This window comes from Bubalus kerabau, chromosome 6, assembly GCF_029407905.1.
Source record: "Bubalus kerabau isolate K-KA32 ecotype Philippines breed swamp buffalo chromosome 6, PCC_UOA_SB_1v2, whole genome shotgun sequence".
NCBI classification, from domain to species: Eukaryota; Metazoa; Chordata; class Mammalia; order Artiodactyla; family Bovidae; genus Bubalus; species Bubalus kerabau.
Genome location: NC_073629.1, coordinates 9,348,790 through 9,372,649, shown reverse-complemented (window position 1 = coordinate 9,372,649; position 23,860 = coordinate 9,348,790). Strand labels below are relative to the sequence as shown.

Below are 23,860 nucleotides of genomic sequence, written 5' to 3'. Positions count from 1 at the left end.
CTGCCCAAATTGCCAACTAGCAGAATCATTGACTAAATAAGTGGTGGTTGTTTTAAACTACTAAGATTGGAGGTGCTTCATTGTACAGCAATAATTACCTGAAAAAATGAAAATTTTTAGGTTCTGTTAGTTCTAACCCTAAGATCTGAGAGCCAAATGAAAATGAGCCAACTCATTAGAAAAGACCCTGATGCTTGGAAGTATTGAAGGCAGGAGGAGAAGGGGACGTCAGAGGATGAGATGGTTGGATGGCATCCCTGACTCAATGGACATGAGCCTGAGCAGCTTTGGGAGATGGTGAAGGACAGGGAAGCCTGGACTTGCGGCAGTCCGTGGGGTTACAAAGAGTTGGACATGACTGAGTGATTGAACAACAGCAAAAATGAAAATTGTAGAAATAAAACATAAAATAACTGAAAATTAACTCAATTGAGAACTTTTATGATTACAACAGTATGAAACCGCTTGAAACTGTAACAGTATGAAAACTGTTTCTTTTTTCACAGAAAGAAAAATGAGAAAAGAACAAACATATGGAGACTAAACAACATGCTCCTAAAAAGCCAATGGGTCAACAATGAAATCAAAAAAGAAATCAGAAAAAGCCTGTAGATAAATTAAAATGAAAACATAGTCTTAGACTATGTTTTATAACAAAGATTATAACCTCATGAGATAACCTTTTGAGTTATCAAAGATAATGATATCATAACCTTATGAGTTAAAAAACATAACCTTATGAGATGCAGCAAAAGCAGTTCTAAGAGGGAAGTTCATAGCAATATAGGCCCACCTGAAAAAAATAAGAAAAATCTCAAAAAAGCTACCTATAGCCTAAAAGAATTAGAAAAAGAAGAAAAAACAAAACCCAAAGTCAGCATATGGAAGAAAATAATGAAGATCAGAGAGAAAATAGAGGTCAAAAAACAATAGAAAAGATCAATAGCTATATATAACAAACCCTCAGCAAACATTATCCTCAATGGTGAAAAATGGAAAGCATTTCCCCTAAAGTCAGGAACAAGACAAGGGTGCCCACTCTCACCACTACTATTCAACATAGTTTTGGAAGTTTTGGCCACAGCAATCAGAGCAGAAAAAGAAATAAAAGGAATCCACATTGGAAAAGAAGAAGTAAAACTCTCACTGTTTGCAGATGACATGATCCTCTACATAGAAAACCCTAAAGACTCCACCAGAAAATTACTAGAGCTAATCAATGAATATAGTAAAGTTGCAGGATATAAAATCAACACACAGAAATCCCGTGCATTCCTATACACTAATAATGAGAAAATAGAAAGAGAAATTAAGGAAACAATTCCATTCACCATTGCAATGAAAAGAATAAAATACCTAAAGAAACTAAAGACCTATATATAGAAAACTATAAAACACTGGTGAAAGAAATCAACTGCTAACTGCTAAGTCACTTCAGTAGTGTCCGACTCTGTGCGACCCCATAGACAGCAGCCCGCCAGGCTCCCCCATACCTGGGATTCTCCAGGCAAGAACACTGGAGTGGGTTGCCATTTCCTTCTCCAATGATGAAAATGAAAAGTGAAAGTGAAGTCGCTCAGTCATGTCCAACCCTCAGCGATTCCATGGACTGCAGCCTACCAGGCTCCTTCATCCATGGGGTTTTCCAGGCAAGAGTACTGGAGTGGGGTGCTATTGCCTTCTCCAGAAAGAAATCAAAGAGGACACAAATAGATGGAGAAATATACCATGTTCATGGATTAGAAGAATAAATATAGTGAAAATGAGTATACTACCCAAAGCAATCTATAGATTCAATGCAATCCCTATCAAGCTACCAATGGTATTTTTCACAGAGCTAGAACAAATAATTTCACAATTTGTATGGAAATACAAAAAACCTCGAATAGCCAAAACAATCTTGAGAAAGAAGAATGGAACTAGAGGCATCAACCTGCATGACTTCAGACTCTACTACAAAGCCACAGTCATCAAGACAGTATGGTACTGGCACAAAGACAGAAATATAGATCAATGGAACAAAATAGAAAGCCCACAGATAAACCCACGCACCTATTTACACCTTATCTTTGACAAAGGAGGCAAGAATATACAATGGATTAAAGACAATCTCTTTAACAAGTGGTGCTGGGAAAACTGGTCAACCACTTGTAAAAGAATGAAACTAGAACACTTTCTAACACCATACACAAAAATAAACTCAAAAGGGATTAAAGATCTAAACATAAGACCAGAAACTATAAAACTCTTAGAGGAGAACATAGGCAAAACAGTCTGACATAAATCACAGCAGGATCCTCTATGACCCCCATCCCAGAATATTGGAAATAAAAGCAAAAATAGACAAATGGAATCTAATTAAAATTAAAAGCTTCTGCACAACAAAAGAAACCATAAGCAAGGTGAAAAGACAGCCTTCAGAATGGGAGAAAATGATAGCAAATGAAGCAACTGACAAACAACTAATCTCAAAAATATACAAGCAACTCCTGCAGCTCAATTCCAGAAAAATAAATGACCCAATCAAAAAATGGGCCAAAGAACTAAACAGACATTTCTCCAGAGAAGACATACAGATAGCTAACAAACACATGAAAAGATGCTCAACATCACTCATTATCAGAGAAATGCAAATCTATACCACAATGAGGTATCATTTCACGCCAGTAAGAATGGCTGTGATCCAAAAGTCTACAAGCAATAAATGCTGGAGAGGATGTGGAGAAAAGGGAACCCTCTTACACTGTTGGTGGGAATGCAAACTAGTACAGCCACTATGGAGAACAGTGTGGAGATTCCTTAGAAAACTGGAAATAGAACTGCCATATGACCCAGCAATCCCACTGCTGGGCATACACACTGAGGAAACCAGAACTGAAAGAGACACATGCACCCCAATGTTCATCGCAGCACTGTTTATAATAGCCAGGACATGGAAGCAACCTAGATGTCCATCAGCAGATGAATGGATAAGAAAGCTGTGGTACATATACACAATGGAGTATTACTCAGCCATTAAAAAGAATATATTTGAATCAGTTCTAATGAGGTGGATGAAACTGGAGCTGATTATACAGAGAGAAGTAAGCCAGAAAGAAAAACTCCAATACAGTATACTAACGCATATATATGGAATTTAGAAAGATGGTAACGATAACCCTGTATGGGAGACAGCAAAAGAGACACAGATGTATAGAACAATCTTTTGGATTCTGTGGGAGAGGGAGGGGGGGGATGATTTGGGAGAATGGCATTGAAACATGTATAATATCATATAAGAAACGAGTCACCAGTCCAGGTTCGATGCAGGATACAGGATGCTTGGTGCTGGTGCACTGGGATGACCCAGATGGATGGTATGGGGAGAGAGGTGGGAGGGGGGTTCAGGATGGGGAACACATGTACACCTGTGGCGGATTCATGTTGATGTATGGCAAAACCAATACAATATTGTAAAGTAATTAGCCTCTAATTAAAATAAATAAATTTAAATTAAAAAAAAGAAAAGAAAAGATCAATAAGTCCAAGAGTTAATTTTTTGAAAAGGTGAACAAAATCAACAAACCTCTAGCCAGGCTCACCAAGAAGAAAAGAGAGAGGACCCAAATAAACAAAATAAGAAATGTAAGGGAAGATATTTTAACCACTGAAACCACAAAAAAAAATTTTTTTTAAACTGAGAACACAGTGAATAGTTATATGCAAGCAAGTTGGACAACCTGGAAGAAATTAACAAGTTTCTAGAAACATATAGCCAGCTAAAACTGAGTCAAGAAGAAACAGACCATTTAAACACACTGATCACTACAAGTGAAATAGAATCTGTAATTTAACAAAACTCCCCACAAACAAAATCCAGGACTGGACAGCTTTACTAAGGAATTCTACCAAACATACCAAAAAGAACTTCTACCTATCCTTCTCAAACTATTCCAAAAAATTTAAGAGGAGGAAACAGTCCCAAATTTATTCTACAAAGCCACCATAATCGTGATACCAAAACCAGACAAAGACACAACAAAAGAAAATTACAGGCCAATATCTTTAATGAATATAGATGCAAAAATCCTTAATAAAATATTAGCAAACTGAATCCAACATTACATAAAAAGGGATCATACACTATGACCAAGTTGCTTTCATTCCAGCGTCATGAGGATGGTTCAACATACATAAATCAATCAGTGTGATACACCACATTCATACAAGGAAAGATAAAACATGATTATCTCAATAGACACAGGAAATGCACTTGACAAAATTCAACATCCACTCATGATATTAAAAAAAAAAAAAACTCTTACCAAACTGGTTATAGAGGGAACATATCTCAACATAATAAAAGTCATTTATGACAAAGCCATAGTCAACAAAATACTCAACGGTGAAAAGCTGAAAGTCTTTCCGCTAAAATTTGGAATAAGAAAGAATTCCGATTTTCCCCACTTCTATTCAATATAGTATTGGAAGTCCTAGACACAGCAATCCAACAAGAAAAACAAATAAAAGGTATCCAAATTGGAAAGAAAGATGTAAAATTGTTAGCAGATGACAAAATACTATATATAGAAAACCCTAAAGACTCCACACAAAAACAATTAGAACTAACATCTGAATTCAGCAAGGTAACAGAATGTAAGATTAATACAGAGAAATCAGTTACATTTCTTTATACTAACAATGAAATATCAGAAAGGGAATGTAAAAAAGAAAAAACAATACCTTTTAAAATCACCCCCCCACACACACACACAAAAAAAATTCTTAGGAATAAACCTGACCAAAGAGGTAAAAGACTTATATGCTGAGAACTATAAAACATTAATAAAGGAAATTAAAGGTGATTCAAAGAAATGGAAAGATATCTCATACCCTTGGATTAATTAATTAAAAATATTAATTATTGTTAAACTGCTCATATTACCCAAAGCAATCTACAGATTTAATACAATCTCTACTAAATTACTCATGACACTTTTCACCAAACTAGAACAAATAATCTTAAAATTATTTTATGGAATCATAAAAGACCCAGAATAGCCAAAGCAATACTCAAGAAAAAGAACAAAGCAAGAAGCATAACCCTCCCACGCTTCAGATAAACACTACAAAGCTACAGTAATCAGAACTGTGTGGTACTGGCACAAAAACAGACATATGGATCAATGGAACAGACTAGAAAGCCCAGAAATAAACCTACATATCTTCAGTCAATTAATCTTTAACAAAGAAGGCAAGAATATAGAATGGGAAAAAGACAGCTTCTTCTGTAAGTGGTACTGGGAAATTTGACAGTTGAATGCAAATCAATGAAGTTAGAACACACCCTCACACCACCATGCACATCAGAGTAGTCTCCACTCAGATGCAGGTTAGTGGGTTAGAGAATGGGAGTCAGGCTCTGCCACTTGGATTGACTCTTCCTTTAACAAATGATTTCTCTGTAGCAGGCAAGGCTGTTTGATAGCATTTTAACCACAGTAGAACTTCTTCCAAAATTGAAGTCAATCCATTCAAACCCTGCTGCTTATTTATCAACTAAATTTATGTAATATTCTGAATCCTTTGCTGTCGTTTTAACAATTGATTGTGTTCACCATCTCTTATGAGTGCAGTTTGTGGCAACCCAAAACAATTGCAATAATGACATCAAAGATCACTGATCACAGATCATCATTACAAATATAATAATAATGAAAACATATGAAATATTGAGGGAATAACCCAAATGTGACAAGGAGACACAAAGTGAGCAAATGCTGCTGTTGGGAAAATAGAGCTAACAGACTTCTATGACACAGGGTTGATATAAACCTACAATAACATGAAGTTCAATAAAACAAGGTATGCCTGTTTATAACTGACAACCCAACAAAAAATGGCAGAAGACCAGCAGGCAGGCACTTGATAAAAACCTGATACCCAATTGGCAAACAAGCAGCAAAAAGGTCCCCAACATTGTTGGTTATCAGAAAATAATGAGAATACTATATCTGCACCAAAATGGCTAAAAGACTGAAAATTCCAAGTGTTAGCAGGGATGAGATGCAATTGAGGCTCTCATTCATTGCTAGGGAGAGCCCAAATTGGCACAATCACTTTGGAAAACTGACAATATCTTTTAAAACTAAAGTTCAGATCAGATCAGATCAGTTACTCAGTCATGTCCGACTCTTTGTGACCCCATGAATCGCAGCACACCAGGCCTCCCTGTCCAACACCAACTCCCGGAGTTCACTCAGACTCACGTCCATCGAGTCAGTGATGCCATCCAGCCATCTCATCCTCTGTCGTCCCCTTCTCCTCTTGCCCCCAATCCCTCCCAGCATCAGAGTCTTTTCCAATGAGTCAACTCTTTGCATGAGGTGGCCAAAGTACTGGAGTTTCAGCTTTAGCATCATTCCTTCCAAAGAAATCCCAGGGCTGATCTCCTTCAGAATGGACTGGTTGGATCTCCTTGCAGTCCAAGGGACTCTCAAGAGTCTTCTCCAACACCACAGTTCAAAAGCATCAATTCTTCGGCGCTCAGCCTTCTTCACAGTCCAACTCTCACATCCATACATGACCACTGGAAAAACCATAGCCTTGACTAGATGAACCTTTGTTGGCAAAGTAATGTCTCTGCTTTTGAATATGCTATCTAGGTTGGTCATAACTTTCCTTCCAAGGAGTAAGCGTCTTTTAATTTCATGGCTGCAGTCACCATCCGCAGTGATTTTGGAGCCCAGAAAAATAAAGTCTGACACTGTTTCCACTGTTACTCCATCTATTTCCCATGAAGTGATGGGACCGGATGCCATGATCTTAGTTTTCTGAATGTTGAGCTTTAAGCCAACGTTTTCACTCTCCACTTTCACTTTCATCAAGAGGCTTTTGAGTTCCACTTCACTTTCTGCCATAAGGGTGGTGTCATCTGCATATCTGAGGTTATTGATATTTCTCCCGGCAATCTTGATTCCAGCTTGTGTTTCTTCCAGTCCAGCGTTTCTCATGATGTACTCTGCATAGAAGTTAAATAAACAGGGTGACAATATATAGCCTTGATGAACTCCTTTTCCTATTTGGAACCAGTCTGTTGTTCCATGTCCAGTTCTAACTGTTGTTTCCTGACCTGCATACAAATTTCTCAAGAGGCAGGTCAGGTGGCCTGGTATTCCCATCTCTTTCAGAATTTCCCACAGTTTATTGTGATCCACACAGTCAAAGGCTTTGGCATAGTCAATAAAGCAGAAATAGATGTTTTTCTGGAACTCTCTTGCTTTTTCCATGATCCAGCAGATGTTGGCAATTTGATCTCTGGTTCCTCTGCCTTTTCTAAAACCAGCTTGAAAACTAAAGTTACATATGCCCTATGGCCCACAAGAGTATTTCTTGTGAATACTCAAGAAAATGTATACAAGAAAGCTCATAATGGCTTTATTCATAATAATTCAAGAAGGGGGAAAATCCCAAATACCAGTCATCATTAGCTGAGTAAATAAATCATGCTATATTCATATAATGGAAAATTAAACATCAATGAAAAAGAATAAACTACAAGCAAAAATGTGGATGGATCTTATCAACATGGTTATTAATAAAGAAATGTTTTACTTCTTGAGATGGGTGGTGGTTACATGTACATATATATGTGAAATTTCATCTACATTTACAAGAATGAAATTAGAATATTCCCTAACACCATACATAAGAATAAACTCAAAATGGATTAAAGACCTAAATGTAAGGCCAGACACTATAAAACTCAGAGGATAATATAGGCAGAACACTCTCTGACATAAATCACAGCAAGATCTTTTTTCACCCACCACCTAAAGTAATGAATATATAAAATAAAAATAAACAAATAAGACCCAACCAAACTTAAAAGCTTTTGCACAATAAAAGAAACCATAAATAAGACAAATGAAAATCCTCAGGATGGGAGAAAATATTTGCAAATGAAGCAAGGGATTAATCTCCAAAACATAAAAACATTGTTTAATATTAAAAAAAATCCAATCAACAATCAATAATGGGTGGAAGATTTAAATAGACATTTCTCCAAAGAAAACATACAGATGGACAATAAACACATGAAAAGATGCTCAACATCATTAATTATTAGAGAAACACAAATCAAAACTATAATGAGTTACCACCTCCCACTGATCAGAATGGCCATCATCAAAATATCTACAAACAATAAATGCTGGAGAGGATGTGGAGAAGAGGGAATCCTCTTACACTGTTGGTGGGAATGTGATTTGGCATAGCCACTATGAAGAATGGTATGGAGGTTCTTAATAGAGCTGCCACGTGACCCAGCAATCCCACTCCTGTGCATATACCTGAGTAAACCATAATTCCAAAAGATACATGCACCCAATGTTTATTGAAGCACTATTTCCAATAGTCAGGATATGGAAGCAAACTAAATGTCCATCAATAGAGGAATGGATAAAGAGGATGAGGCATATATATACAATGCCGTATTACTCAGCCATACAAAGGCATGAAATTGTGCCATTTGGACAGATGGCACAGATGTGGATGGACCTAGAGACTGTCATACAGAGTGAAGTGAGTCAGAAAGAAAAAAACAAATATCATATACTAACAAACATACTAACACGTTCCACATATATGTGAAATCTAGAAAAATTACACAGAGGAACCTGTTTGCAAAGCAGAAAGAGACACAGACATAGAGAACAAATGTACGGACACTAAGCAGGGAAAGGGAAAGAGGAATGAATTGGGAGATTAGGGTTGACATACAGACACTGCTGATGTTATGTATAAAACAGATAACTAATGGGAGCCTACTGTATAGCACAGCGAATGCTACTCAGTGCTCTGTGGTGACCAAATGGGAAGGAAATTTTAAAAAGTGGGGGATAAATATATCCTTATGGCTGATTCACCTTGCTGCACAGCAGAAAATAATATAATGTTGTAATATAAATTTTAAGTTCTAGCTGTTTATGTAAACTTTATGTATATTACTATATCTTATATTTTGATAAAATATGAAAAAGGAGTAATTACTACCCTTTAGAGAGCTGATTTGGTCATTTAACTAAGTAATATGTACTTTGATAAGAGCAAAGTGGGATATTGCCACTTGTGGAAACATTACCAGAGCAAGAGTGGAATTACTAGCAAGCTAATTATTAGAAAAGTCTTCCTGATACTTAACTCAAATGACAACCAGAAATCAGTGGATCGGAAACTTTCAAAGGTAAAACCGACTAGAAAGTAGGCTAGGTAAATTTACAGGTTGATGAAGATTTCCTAAACCCATGGTACATCTATAAGAATCAGTGAGCTCCTTTGAGACAATGAGAAGACTATTCACTCCTGTACTCAACAAGTATTTATTGAATATTCTCTATGTGTCAGACATTGTCCTAGGGAAGATATGTTAATCTCAACACTTGATCTTTGGGGCCTGTTAATTCCCTGTTGCAGGGGACAGGGGAGATGGCCTGTGAATCATAAGGATATGTAATACCATCCCTGGCCTCTGCCCACTAGATGCCAGCACCCCTGCCCCAGTCATGACAACAACAAAAAAAAATGTTTTAGACATTTCCAGTTGTCCCTTGGGGGGCAAAATTGAGACCCACTGTTCAGAGGCATTGAACTAGAAAAGTGAGCAAGAAAGACAAGATCCCTGCACTTGTGAAGCTTACACTTCAGTTACACACCATAAATAAGAGAAAAATGAAACAAGATCCTTTCAGAGAAGCATAAGTGCCATGAAAGTAGTTTTAAAAGATAATGTAACAGAGTGATTGGTATATTCATGGCCAGAGAAAATGACATTTGAGCTAAGAAATGAAACATGTGAAGAATTCAGTCAGGAGGAGAACTATAGAAAAAGCATTCCAAGTAGGCGGAACCGCAGCTTCAAGGGCCCTCTGGGGACAGGGAATCAAGCAGAAGGTGCAGCCCTTAGGCAGAATATTAGAGATAGAATTAAGAGAGATGGAAATACATATATATCATAAGTCTTAATTTTCCAGAAACAGGACATCACCTTCAGAGACTATGGAAACAGGAGACAATTTTTTTAAAAAATTACATCCAAGAGATTAGCCCAGGCAAGTAGAGTTGGGGAGAATTGTGAATAGAATGGTACAGGGAAAGATGGAAATGCCCCCAGTACATCACAAGCAAGTGCTAAAGGAAGGGCTTCCCGGGTGGCTCAGTGGTAAAGAATCCTCCTGCCAATGCAGGAGATGTGAGTTCAATCCCTGGGTCAGGAAGATCTTCTGGAGGAGGAAATGGCAACCCACTCCAGTATTCTTGCCTAAAAAAATCCCATGGACAGAGGAGCCTGGCAGGCCACAGTCCATGAGGTTGCGAAGAATCAGACATGACTGAGTACACAGGGACACACACACAAAGGAAGATATGGAACTCCCAAGACTGCTTAACTGACAGTAGCAGTATCAGGAAAATGAAGGGTAAGGGGTAGGACCCAGTGGGGAGGGAACCACATCAATGGAGACATGTTTCATTGGCCAGGCACTGGGCTAAGCAATGGGTATCCAAATTTCCACCCCACCTAAGGCAGTAAAGGGCTTCCCAGCTGGCACTAGTGTAGTGGTAAAGAATCCATCTGCCAACGCAGGAGACAGAAGAGACACAGGTTTGATCCCTGGGTGGGGAAGATCCCCTGGAGGAGGGCATGGCAACCCACTCCAGTATTCTTGTCTGGAGAGTCCCATGGACAGAGGAAACTGGCAGGCTCCAGCCCAGCGAGTCACAAAGAGTCAGACATGACTGTAGCAACTGAGCACACACGCAAGGCAGTAAAGAACTCAGGCTGCAGATGGCTCCTGAGTATTCCATGGTGGTAACTCCAAGAGCAATAATAAAAGCCAAGTTTGGGACTTTCCTGGTGGTCCAGTGGTTAAGAGTTCGCCATTCAGTGCAGGGAATGTGGGTTTGATCCCTGGTCAGGGAACTAAGATAGCACACGCCATGGGGCAACTAAGCCCATGGGCCACAAGTAGAGAAGCCCAAGAGCCACAAGGAAGGATCTCACATACCTCAACTGAGACCCAATGCAGCCAAAAAAGAGAAAACAAGTTTAAGGGCTCTCAAGCATGGGTGCCAGAAGTCCTTAATACAAAACCAAAATTTATAGGGCAGGGCATGATTTTAAATAAGGGATGAAAGCCAAATAGTAAGAAGAGAACAGGATCAAAACAGAAGCATGTAAGGATAATATGGAAGCTGTGAAGAGCCACAGTTACTATGCATGGAGGTATCTTACTGGCCCAAAGGCAGGGAAGAAGTTCAGCCAATACACCAAAGAAAGCTCTCCAGGTTGCTCAGAGCTGTTACGATTACTGTTGCTCATATTATATCTGCAAGTAGATATTTGCAATATCACTCCTATTTTAGAGAATAGGATTGTTAAGGGCACTGGGCAAAGACATAAAAGAAAAGTTACAGTCTCTGTTTTACTATCTATGCATACAGTCTAGAGGAAAAGAGCCAAAAACTTGATGTGAGCTGTGCTATGAGGGTATGCCCAAGGTGTGACACAAGAATAAGGAAAGCGTGCATTATTTTTCCCTGGGGCATTAAGAATGGCTTCCCAGAGGAGGTGACCTAGCTGTTGCTTGGGGCACCCATACCGGCCAGGGAGATAGCGAAAGGTGTATGGAATAGGACATCAGAGACAGAGCAGCCGCGTGTGTGTGGACACCCATGTCTCTGACTTACAGGTCTGCTAAGGATGGGTCAAAAGCTCTCTCCAACAGGTTTGGAGAGTGGAATGATAGAACATGAGTTTAATTTTAGAGGGTTGTGATGGTTTTATTTTACTTTTACCTTTTTTAAAATTGAGAGGTAGCACAAACATTAAAGTGTGCCTAAGATATAAACATAATATAATGAATAATTATAAATTCCTGTATAACCACCACCAGATCAGAACATAGAGTCTTCAGGACTTCCCTGGTTGCACAGTGGGATAAGAGTTCACCTGCCAATGCAGGGGACACAGGTCTGATCCCAGATCCTGGAAGATCCTGCATGATGAGGAGCAACCAAGCTGATGCACCACAGCTACTGAAGCTTGCAAGCTCTAGGGCCCGTGAGCCACAGCTGAGACCCTGTGCCACAACTCCTGAAGCCCATGCGCCCTAGAACCAGCAAGTCACAGCTACTGAGCCGGTGTTCTGCAACGACTGACGCCTGTGCTCTGCAACAAGAGAAGCCACCACAGTGGGAAGCCCACATACCGAAACTAGAGAATAGCCCCCACCCTGCACAGCTAGAGAAAGCCCACAAGCAGCAAAGAAGACCCAGTGCAGCCAAAAATGAAAAAATAAAATGAATTTAAAATAAATGTATTTGACAGTGTATGCAAGTCAAAAAATAAAATAAATTAAGGAAATAGAGCCTTCATTCTAGTTCTCCTTCACTGTGACAAAATTGAATAGAAAGTACACAAGGAGTGATTAAGCTATAGACCAGACTACTAAATACCTAAGGAATCAAATGTGTGATCTACACTTCTGATGCTATGCTACCTTTGTGGTCATTTTTAAATTACACTGTTCTATTTTCTTTTACTTTCATGTGAATTGTATCAGTTTGTACACTTACAAAGGGTCTGTCTCCAAATAAAAAGGGGCTAGGAAAGAAACTACCAGAGGAAGAACATCAGGTGTTATTTTGCTTTGTTGGTTTGGTTTTTGTGAGGTAATGGAAATATACACATATGTACATTATGTATATTTATGTACACATATATATGTCATTTTTATATACGTAAAAGTCTCTCTCCACCCCCCGTTCCTGGCACAGAGTTTCTGATCCTTGTAATTTCCCAGTGATAAAGGCATCTTTTGCTTTAGTATTTAGTCTTTGATCCCCATCCCTGACACAGGGCTCCTAAAACCTTTGTAAATTCCTTAGTAAGAAGAGCACCAGGACCATCCTTTATTTTATTAAAATGACTCTGGGGACTTCCCTGGTGGTCCAGTGGTTAAGAATCCACCTGCCAATGCAGGGGACACAGATCAATCCCTACTCGGGTAAGATCTCACATTCTGCAGGACAACTAAGACCATGCACAGCAACTCCCGAGGCCCACAGACTCTAGAGCCCATGCTCTGCAACAAGAGAAGGCACTGCAATGAGAAGCCTCGCACTGCAACTAGAGAGCAGCCTCCACTCTCCACAACTAGAGAAAAGCCTGCAGGTAGCAATGAAGACCCAGTGCAGCCAAAAAGTAAATTAAATAATATTTTTAAAAAAATTTTAAAAGGTGACTCAAGGTGGACTCAGGTGGCAGGGGCTGGGCAAAAAAAAAAAAGGCCAAGCCATGATTAAAAACTTGAAATTTTCAGCCACATTCCCCATCTTTCAGAGGAGGGACAGAGAATGAAAATAGAGTTAATAGGAGCTAATAGTTAATAACTGATCACATCTAAGTGAAGAAGCCCTCACAAAATCCCAATAGAATGAGTTTAGTGGAGCTTCCAGCTTGGTGAACCCCAACTCCAAGGAAACAGAAGCTCCCTTTCAGACCTTTCCCTGTGTATCTCTTCATCTGGCTGTTAATCTGTACCTTTTTTCACATTATTTAATAAACTTGGAAATGTGTTTCCTTGAGTTCTATGAACTGCTCTAGCAAATTAATTGAACCGGAGGACGAGGTCACTGGAACCTCCGATCTACAATGTGGGCTTGAGACTGGTGTCTCAAATATCAGGGGGAGGCAATCTTATGGGAACAGAGCCCTTAACCTGTGAGCTCTAACTCTGTCTCTGGGCAGATAGTGTCAGAACTGAGCCAAATTGTAGGACACCCAGCTGGTGTCACAGAAGATTCATTGGTGTGGGGAAAAAATCGCATACACATTCAGTGACCAGAGGTACCAGAAGGAAAGTGTTCTGTATAAGTAGTAAAAGAGACACTTGGGAAAGAAAAACACAGCAGAGGAAAGCTGGGTGGTATTCCAACATAGATTTTTAAATGGCAGGATAATGAACTAAGAGCAGAGAACCAACAGAAAAGGAGCAGCTAAAGAAAGATCAGAGATATCATGGACTGGGCATGTCCTGGATGGCCTCCCAGAAGAAGCCATGATGTCCAGAGCACAAGGACTGACCAAGGACAGGAGGAGAGCTCCCTAACACGGAGCAGAGGCGAGTGTGGTTGCTTAAGGGAGATAAGGTGAGGTCAGCTGACATTAAGGGATTGTTGATGGGGTTGGCAAAATCCCTAACCGGGATCTCCATTTCCTTGGAGAAGGAGAGTGTAGGCCAATAGAGGCTGTGATGATGGAATAGGATCTTGAAGAGACAGTGAAGGTTTGGAATCACCCCTTTGGAGAATGGGGAAAGCTGTAGATCAGAAACAAGGATTCCCAGGACACCTGTGGACCCAGCTGAAATCGAAGACTCTCAGTCTGTAGTTGCTCTTTCTTGTTGAATATTCTTCTGCAGCCCTCAACAGCCCAGTGTGGGGGAAAGGAAGATATTTCAGGGTGAGGCAGGGCTGGACAGGGAGGCAGATAGGGTGAGGGTGCCATGGGAGTGATACAGCAAAAAGGTGAATGGGCGTGTAACTGATGCAGAAAGACCTGGTCCCTGTCCCTGAGGGCCATGCGTGCCAAAGAGAGAGACAATAAATGCCAGTGTGGAAAGGTAACAACAGAAGTTCTCACATGCTTAGTGAGAGGTAGAGGTGGCCGCGACAAGTGGCAGGGGAGAGGCCGCAGCAGGTTCCGGTGGCCAGAGGAGGCCCCCGGGGTTGCTGCCGCCCCCGCTGTTAGCACTCAGCAACTTAGAGGCCCCTTTTCCGGTGGTTAAGAAAGAACGGGGTAAAACAACTCTGCAAAGGGAGGACAGAGCTGCTGCCTGCAGAACCATGCAGTGTCCACGTCAGCCCAGCTTCCTCTGATGTGGACGTGCTGATCTGAGGAAGGGGAGGTGGGAGGAAGGGGAGGTGGGAGGAAGGGTGTGGCCTGAGCCCCGGGAGAGGGGGCAGGAGAGAGAACATAGAACTTTCAGAAAAGTCTAACTTCCCTAGCCAGCAAAGGATGTTGAGGTTTTCTCAGTTCTGGGTTATGACACCAGGCTTGGGGTGAGGCAACAGAAGGGGCTCCTGATGTGGACTGAGTGGAAAAAGCTCAGTGAGTTCCCCAAAGTGCTGGGGCAGGTCTGGCTCTAGTCAAGGCAAAATTATAAAGTACATACAATATCCTCCAGTTCCACAGCCCACTTTATCACCTCTCTTCTTCTCAGCCTAACCCCACCCTTGGGAGCTTCCTACTGACTGCTCCTCTAAGATAAAGCAACTTCTCCTCCCCAACCCACCCCCATCCCCCCCCCCACCCCATGTCAAATTTACCTAGCTTAGGTCCCACTCTTTGCGTCAGTTAACTGAATCATCCCATTTGTAATACTGTCTTTCTCCAAGATAAATGTGTGTTTGCTTCTCATGTTTCCTTATTCAAATCTGTGTTTTCCCTTCTTCTATTTTGGCTCTTCCTCTGCTTATCTTGTCCTTCTACCTTACTCCTCTCTCCTGAACTCTTCTTCGTCTTCTTATTTATTTATTTATTTGGGGCTGTGCTGGGTCTTTGTTCCTATGCTCAGGCTTTCTCTAGCTGTGTTGATTGTGGGCCACTCTCTAGTTGTGGTATCCAGGCTTCTCATTGCAGTGGCTTCTCCTATTGCAGATCATGGGCTCTAGGTGCTCGGGCTTTAGTAGTTGTGGCACAGGACCTTGGTTGCTCTGTGTCATGTGGGATCTTCCCGGACCAGGAATTGAACTTGTGTCTCTTGCATTGCAAGGCAAACTCTTAACCACAGGACCACCAGAGAAGTCTCATCCTGAACTCTTGCTTATCCTTCAAGGCCACTTCCCCAGTGTCCCTACCTAGAAGGAATTTCCATCTTCTTTGCACCCTTTGTGCTTGAGATTAATCTGCCTGTCAGTGACACGTAGCATTTTCTGTCCTCCCTTAGAGTTGATATTATACAGGCCTATTTTCCTCTGTCTGAAAGATTCTTAATGTTTCATCTTTGTTTCCTCTACAAAATCTTACATAGTTCTTGGAACATAGGAAGGGTCTAATGAAATGTTCAGTTGATTAAATAATTAATTAAATTCAGTTCCCAGAAATGACTCTTTGTAGGAATATCGTGCAGAATACTAGGGAAGCCACAGATATGTGGTTCCCCTGTCTTTGACTTTCACCTTTCAGGCGTCACAGCCCTGCGCTTTCATTTCCCATTTGCAGGTCTGAGAACACAAAGCTGGTGACCCTGAAGCTACTTGCAACTCTCACACACTACTTGGTTCAGCCACTTGGTTCAGTTTGGCAGCATCTGCTAAATGTATATATACATACAGGGATTCTACCCCCAGAGATACACCCAACAGGTATGCACAAAAAAGCCTCATAGGGGACTTCCCTGGCTGTCCAATGGTTTAGATTTTGTACTTCCACTGCAGAAGGTACAAGTTTGATCCCTGGTCAAGAACTAAGATCCTGAGTTCCACACAGCACAGCCAAAGGAAGAAGAAAGAAAAATGGCTCATAGCAGTGTGATTATAATAGGGAAAAAACTTTGGGAACAACCCAAAGGTTCATCAATAGTAGAATACATGCATAAAGTATTGTACAGTCATACAGTAGAATACAGCCATAAAAACAACCAGCTGCAAGTGAAAACAGAGATAAATCTCATCAGATGTTGAGCAAAAGAAGCCAAATGCAAGAGTACATAATTATGATTCCATTTATATACAGGCAAAACTAACCTATGATGTTAGAAGTCATAAGAGTAGTTATATTTGTGGAAGACAGAGGAGATAACAAAGGGAGAGAGCATGTGGTAGATACATGGGTGTATTCACTTAACAATAACTCATTACCATGTATGTTTATAGTTTTGTGCACATCTCTGCACACATCTCATGAAGACAATGGTCCAGCTACCTCTGGAGATATTTCTACAGAACTGGTTCCCTCTGGTAGTGCTGCAGCCCTGAGTTTCCTGAGTCCTCATCTCTCGCCTATACACAGGAACTTCATTGTTCATGCTTTGTTTAAGGGGAAGTACAAAGAGGAAAAGATGGACAAAAACGAATCCAGTCTTCTTAGAACTTACCTGGATCCCAGCCAAAGCATTTGCAATCAGTGACTCCCACCTGAGAAGTGAAAGTTTCAACACAAACTTCAGGAACAGTCTGCAGCCTTCAGAGCTGTCTGTAAGATGCTGTCCCTGCCCTTATTTATTTATTTTTTTGTCCAGCACATCTCACCCCAAACCTTGCAGCTCCTGGGCATTGACAGTCTCTGGTGTGTCCTTTGGAGTTTCCTCCGAATGCATAGCCAAAATCTGAATTTAGGGTTCAAAGCGAACTTTAGGGCTCAAGTCCACTCTTATGAGCAGTGATTTGAAGTTCCTTGCTCCCCAACACAACTGACCCAAAAAATCATCCCAATCTTCCTCTAAGATGTCTGAAAATAATTCATTTATTTTCTCAACTAACATGTTTTGAGCACTTGCTGTGTTAGGCTCTTTGTTGTGCGCTAACCACAGCTGTAACCGTATGTTAATTGATGTAAATGGTGTAGGCCCTGTGAACGAACGAGTTGTGTGCTTATTCACATCTGAATCCTCAGTTTCTAGCCCAGCACCTGGTGCAGAGCTGCTCAAAGCATATCCAGGGAAGGAATGGGAATAGAGAGGGAGATGCTATTGTGAAAGCAGACTATTTTACAATACAGTATAATCACGTGCTTCAATGTCTTGAATACATGTTGCCTTAAGTTAAAAATGTTGACATCTATATATGTATACTTATAACTGATTCAAGCTGTTGTACAACAGAAACTAACACATTGTAAAGAAACTATCCTCCAATTGAAAAAATAAAAGCAAAAAGAGAAGCAAGTGACACAAACTGCTAAAACATTTTCCAAAAATATTTAACATGGTAGCCATCTAGAAGGCATATAAAATCGATAAATTGTCATAAACTTTATGAGAATAAAAACACAAATTTACAGAGCATACCTGCATATGAAATTACATACACAGGACTCTATGAGAAATAAATGTGTTAGTCATTTTTTGAATAACAAATGCCTGTGCACTGCTCATCTGTGTGTTTTTTCAGTGAAAACTCAAAATAAGCTTTAATAAATACTTGCGCTTTTTTTCATTTTTAAAAAAAATTATTTTTTTTCATTGAAGAATAATTGATTTACAACATTGTGTTGGTTTCTACCATACATTAATGTGAATCAGCCACAGGTATGCATATGTCCTCTCCCTTTGGAACCTCCCTCCCACCTCCTACCCCATTCCACCCCTCTAGATTGTCACAGAGCACCAGAAAACCCCTGAGTCAACAGAAAATCCCCACTGACTATCTATTGAGATTAAATCTACTCATGAAGATGCTCTGAAGATTATTGAAATGACACCAAAGATGGTGCAACCTGAGAAGCCATGTATAAGACAGTAGCAGCTGACTTGGATAGAATTGACTTCAAATTTGAAAAAAAGTTCTGCTCTAAGATGCTGTTAATTGTATAATATACTCCAGAAAAACCACTCATGACAGAAAGAGTTAATGCATTCTGAAAACTTTGATACTGTCTTATTTTAAGAAAACATAAAAGTTCTTTTAAGACTGTGCAATATCAATCTATCCATCTAATTCAAAGATCTTTATGTCAAAAATATTTTCATATACCAATAGTAAAAGAAAAAATGTTGAAGTCTCCCTAAGATCTTGGTTATGACAACGAGAAACCCTGAGAAAAGGGTCACACTTAAAACTTTATCATCTTATCTCAACATGCTCTAACTCACTTTCTATTCCATTAATGAGAGTTCAACAAAGGATTACCAAATAATCTCTCTCTTCTTCACTCTGACTACGAAACTAAGTGAAATACATGCCCTGCTTCCAAAGAGCTGAATAACATGAACTTGCAGTTTGGAGTTCTTGTAATAACTCAACATTTCTCTAAGCACTTTATATACTGTCTCTCATCTAATCCTCACACATCTCCTCGGAAGCAGGCACCAATGTTAATTTCATGTTTTGAATGAAAAATTGAGAAACAAGAGGTTGGTTAACTTCCTCAAGGCCACAGAGATGATACATGCTTTAAAATTAAAAAAAAGAAAGAAAAAATATCATAAAATAACACATTTTTTAAACTATGAGAGAATAATGAAAGTTTGGATACTAAATAAACTATTTGGTTTTAATTAAGAAAAAATAAATAAATAAATAAAAATAAATAAATAAAATTTACCAAGCAATACCATATTGTAAAGTTAAAGAAAAATTAATTAAATTTTAAAAATAAATAAATAAAATAAAATTTAAAACAGTTTTCCCAATGAAACTCTGGTAGGCCAACAAACTCACTTTATTCTATGGATTATTTAAAGCATTCACTCATTCAATAAATATTTATTGAGGATATACTTGTGCCAGATATGGCTCAAGATGCTGGAGATACAGGACTGAACAAAACAAAAGCCCTGCCTTCATGGATCTTACACTCTAATAAGGTGAAGTGGAAACTGGGAGACAGAAAATACAACAAAAATAAACATGTAGTATGTAAAATGGAGACAAGCATACAGAGAAAAATAAGCCAAGAGGGAGACAAGGAGTTGCAAGATGGAGGGGCTGTTTTTAGTGGAAAAGATATCATTGCAGAGGTAGTGCCTGAGCAGAATAAGGAATCAAACCTCACAGAAAATGAGGAGGAAGCAGCATTCCACATAGAAAACTGTGCAAAGCCCCAGTGAAACAAGTGTGGGGGCCATCAGGTCAGCAAGACTGAAATGCAGTGAGAGGGGCAGTGAAGAAGAGGCAATGGTCAGGGAGGCTGGATCCCACGCACCATTGTGAAATGTATGGCTTTTACTCTCTGAGAAGTGAGAGAGCTTTGGAAGACTTTTGCAAAGCATAATAGGAACTTCTTACACATATGTGATGCATACTGAATTCTTCAGTAAACTAAGTTTTAGAAAAAAAGGTTTCACTCTCATTGTGTCTCCAGATTGGATGCACTGAAAAAGACATGCTATCACTTTTGTGGTATTCCTGCCAAAAAGGCATGACCTGAATCTTATGACCAAACATCAGACAAACTCAGATTGTAGAACTCTCTAGAAAACAACTGACTTGTACTCCAAAAATGTTGATGTTATAAAATATGCAGAAAGTTTAGGGAATGACTGTAAAGATGACCAAAAAGACACAGCAACTGGAACTTCCCTGGTCCAGTGGTTAAGAATCTGCCTTGCAATGCAGGTGACGTAGGTGTGATCCTTGGTTGAGGAGCTAAGATACCACATACCTTGGAGCAACTAAGCCTGCATGTCTCAGGTGCTGAGCCCTGAGAGACACAATTGCTAGTAGAAAGTTTAGTTCATGCGCTGCAATGAAAGATCCGCATGAAGTGAAGAAGATCCTTTGCACCACAAGTAAGACCCAATACAGCCAAATAAATAAATAATTTAAAAAACAGACATAATAACTGAATGCAATACATGATCCTGGTTGGATTCTGGATGGGAAAAAAGATGTTATATAGCACACCTGGGGCTTCCCAGGTGGTTCTAATAGTAAAGAACCCGCCTGCCAATACAGGAGACTAGGAGATGTGGGTTCGATCCCTAGGTTGGGAAGATCCCCTGAAGGAGGGCATGGCAACCCACTCCAGTATTCTTGCCTGGAGAATCTCATGGACAGAAGAGCCCAGTGGTCTATGTCACACAGAGTAGGACACAACTTAAGTGACTTAGCAAGCATGCACACAGCACTGGGGGAACATTTGGTAATATTTAAATATGTATTATATATTTGATTGCATTGATGTTAAATTTACTAAATTTTATAACTGTGCTGATATCATGATATGGAGACATTCTTGTTTTTCGAAGATGTGTGCTAAAATAGTTAAGAGTAAAAAGGGGTGATGTCTGCAATTTACCCTTGAATATTCCGCAAAAATAATTATTATTATACAGCTATTCACACATGCATATATTTGGAGAGAAAGAGAAATAAAGCAAATGTGATAAAATGTTAACAGCTGGTGAATCTAGATGAAGGAAATACAAGAATTCTTTGTACTATTCTTGCAACTTCCCTGAAATGTCAAAATTATTTTAAACTAAGAAGTTTAAAAATTGAAACAAATAACTATAGCAGTTTCAGTCAACTTACACAAGGCCAGCCCCACAGACACAGTGTATAGCAAGATGAGAGAAAAGTTCCATAAGGCCGAAGTCCATCCCTTCCAGTGCTCAAAGAATCTCTACCTGGCTTCCCCCTGCAATGGATTTGGCATGGCCATGCCCAGAGACAGTGCCACAAGGATGGAGGGAGCAACACATAGGCTCATGATCTCAGAGTCATCCTCGACCTTCTGTTCCTGCACCCCCAAAGCCAGGCATCAAACCCTGTGGGCCCTACCTTGGCTTTCAAGTTTCTAATCTAGCTTTCTTACCTGGGATCCTGTATCTTTGGATCCCCCTAGCCCACACACATGTGCCCCAGGCTCCAGACTTCTCTGTCTGCTCCCTGTTCCTCATCACACCCTGCCCTACTCCACCTGTACTCATACAAATGCCGGAGCCTAGAATGTATCTTCTTGAAGGATATCTGAGTGCCAGGGGCTCAGTGATTGAACTGGGTACCCAGGGACAGCTTGTAACAAGCCCTAAACAAACACTTCCCTGTACCTCAGTTTCCTCCCTTTGCAACCAAGCGTGTCTTCCTCTCATTCCACCTCCATTCACCATGCCCCGCAAAGAGTTACTGATTTAAAATGCAGGCTCCAAGTTTCAGAGCATCCTAGACAAGGTTGGAGAGAAAGGGGGAGCACCCCTCACTGAGATTCCCTGCCTCCTCATTTGTTGGCTCAGGGCCCAGCTGAGAGTTTTCAGTTTGCTATAGAACTTACTAGTATGTCTCCTTCTTTTCCCTTCCCCGCCCCCTGCCCCCAGCCAAAGTGAAAGTGTAGGTCACTCAGTCGTGTTCAACTCTTGGTGATCCCATGGACTTCTGCCTGCCAGGCTCCTCTGTGCATAAAACTCTGCAGGTAAGAATACTGGAGTAGGTAGCCATTCTCTTCTCTTGAGGATCTTCCCAACCCAGAAATCAAACCCCAGTCTCCCTCACTGTGGGCAGATTCTTTACCAACTGAGCCACTAGGGAAGCCCCCAGCCAACATTTCCCTAATAATTCTCAGGCTCCCTTGGCCTCTGGGCTGCTGACAAAGTTGATGGAGGGACCAGCCCTTGCAAGTAAAGCCTCTGTTCGGGCCTTCATCTCAAGCCTCCTATCCCCCTCCCCCAACTCCACACCGCCTATTGCTTGCCAGGGCTCAACTTTCCTGCCTCAGCGAATAATCTGTCAGTCTCTGAGCTCCAGAACCACCCGACTTCCTTTGAGAAACCCAAGTTCATAGCCGCTTCTTCTCTCTTTTGGCAACTGCACCAAACGAGAGGATATTTCATTCTTACAGCCAGCAGGGAGGACACTTTCTCCCCCCTAGACAGAAAGGAAAACTGAAGCCGGTGGGAAGGACTCACCTTGCCGAGGTGGCCTGGATTGCTGATGGCATGGCCAGATGCACACTTCTCAAGGACCTCCCAACCCACTGCCAGCCTTTGCTGTCTGACCCAGCCTGCCCAGAGCTGCAGGGAGCTGCTCCGAGTCACAGGTCCAGGTGACCATGTAAGCAGCACAATCCAGAGGCTCACATCCTGATTTCCCTGAAGGCCACAGCGCCTGGTCCATGCCAGCCCACCCCTACCAGGCTGGGCCTCCTTACCTTGGCCCTGATGTCCCTTGATGAGCAGGAGGAGTGTAAGGGCGAGCACTTGCCCCAGCATGCCCACAGAACAGATGTAAGATGCTGACAGAGGGATCAAGCCAGCTCCTCTCCCACCAGATACTCTGCCTTGCACAAACTCAGCAGCCACCCATCAGCAGAAGGGTGACAGGGAGCAGAACTCTGTTGGGCTTCAGCCACAGTTTCCTCAGCTTGAGGATGTTCTCATCAGCTGAACGCTAGCAGGGTTGTTGAGGAAGCCCCAGTCCCTGGACCTGGTCTGATAGTTCCCACAAGCTAAACTTGCGAAGTTCGCCTCAAGTGGGCGGATGCTCAGAATACAGTGACTCACAAAACCAACTTATAAATCTTGTCCTGAGCTCTGCCTCAGCCCAGCTGCTTTGTTTAAAGGACAGATGCCCAAGAAAGTTTTCAATTTTCTGCACCCTACTGGCAATATAGAGAAAACTATATGGGGACCAAACAGCCATTATGTAAGCCTGTCCAATCCCAACAGACATTGTGAAGGTGAAGGAGAGAGGGTTTGGGAAGGATGTAGATTGAAAAGTGAATCACTAGACAAATAGGTGAAATGCTGAAGGAGACAAGTAAAGGCACTAGAAAAATTTAACAGGCCTGGGGATTTTCTGAAGGTTGATACCAAAGTTTTAACCTTAAACACATCCAAATTAAAATGTTTCCATAATAATATTCTTTTGCCTAGTTTCTGATCTGTACTTTTAAATTCCTTCCCTTACTCTTTTTCTACTTTCCCATAATAGTTCTTTCTTCTCAGCTTCTCTCACCCAGACAGCATGTAGACCCATTTTTGCTGCCCCCCAACACACACTTTGATCCCACCCTCCAGAAAGGCCAGACGGCATTTGACTCTTCACACCGCCATGGAGGGGTAGAGGCATCCCACTTTCCCCAGAACTCAATAGCTTTGAGGCCGCACCCAGAGTTCTATGCCCTTCTTTTTCTTTTGCTTTCCCCTCAGCAGAAAATACTTTC

At 40.8% G+C, this 23,860-nt stretch overlaps 1 protein-coding gene across 1 annotated transcript in view; it reads right to left on the bottom strand.

The window, feature by feature from the left end:
* Nucleotides 1-23,098, bottom strand: part of CD244 (CD244 molecule) — a 36,920-nt gene extending 13,822 nt beyond the window's left edge. The window contains exon 1 of the mRNA XM_055586720.1: nucleotides 22,847-23,098. Within this exon, the coding sequence (XP_055442695.1) occupies nucleotides 22,847-22,907 (61 nt within the window). The 5' untranslated portion in view covers nucleotides 22,908-23,098. The remainder of the gene's footprint in view (nucleotides 1-22,846) is intronic.
* Nucleotides 23,099-23,860: the final 762 nt, after the last annotated feature.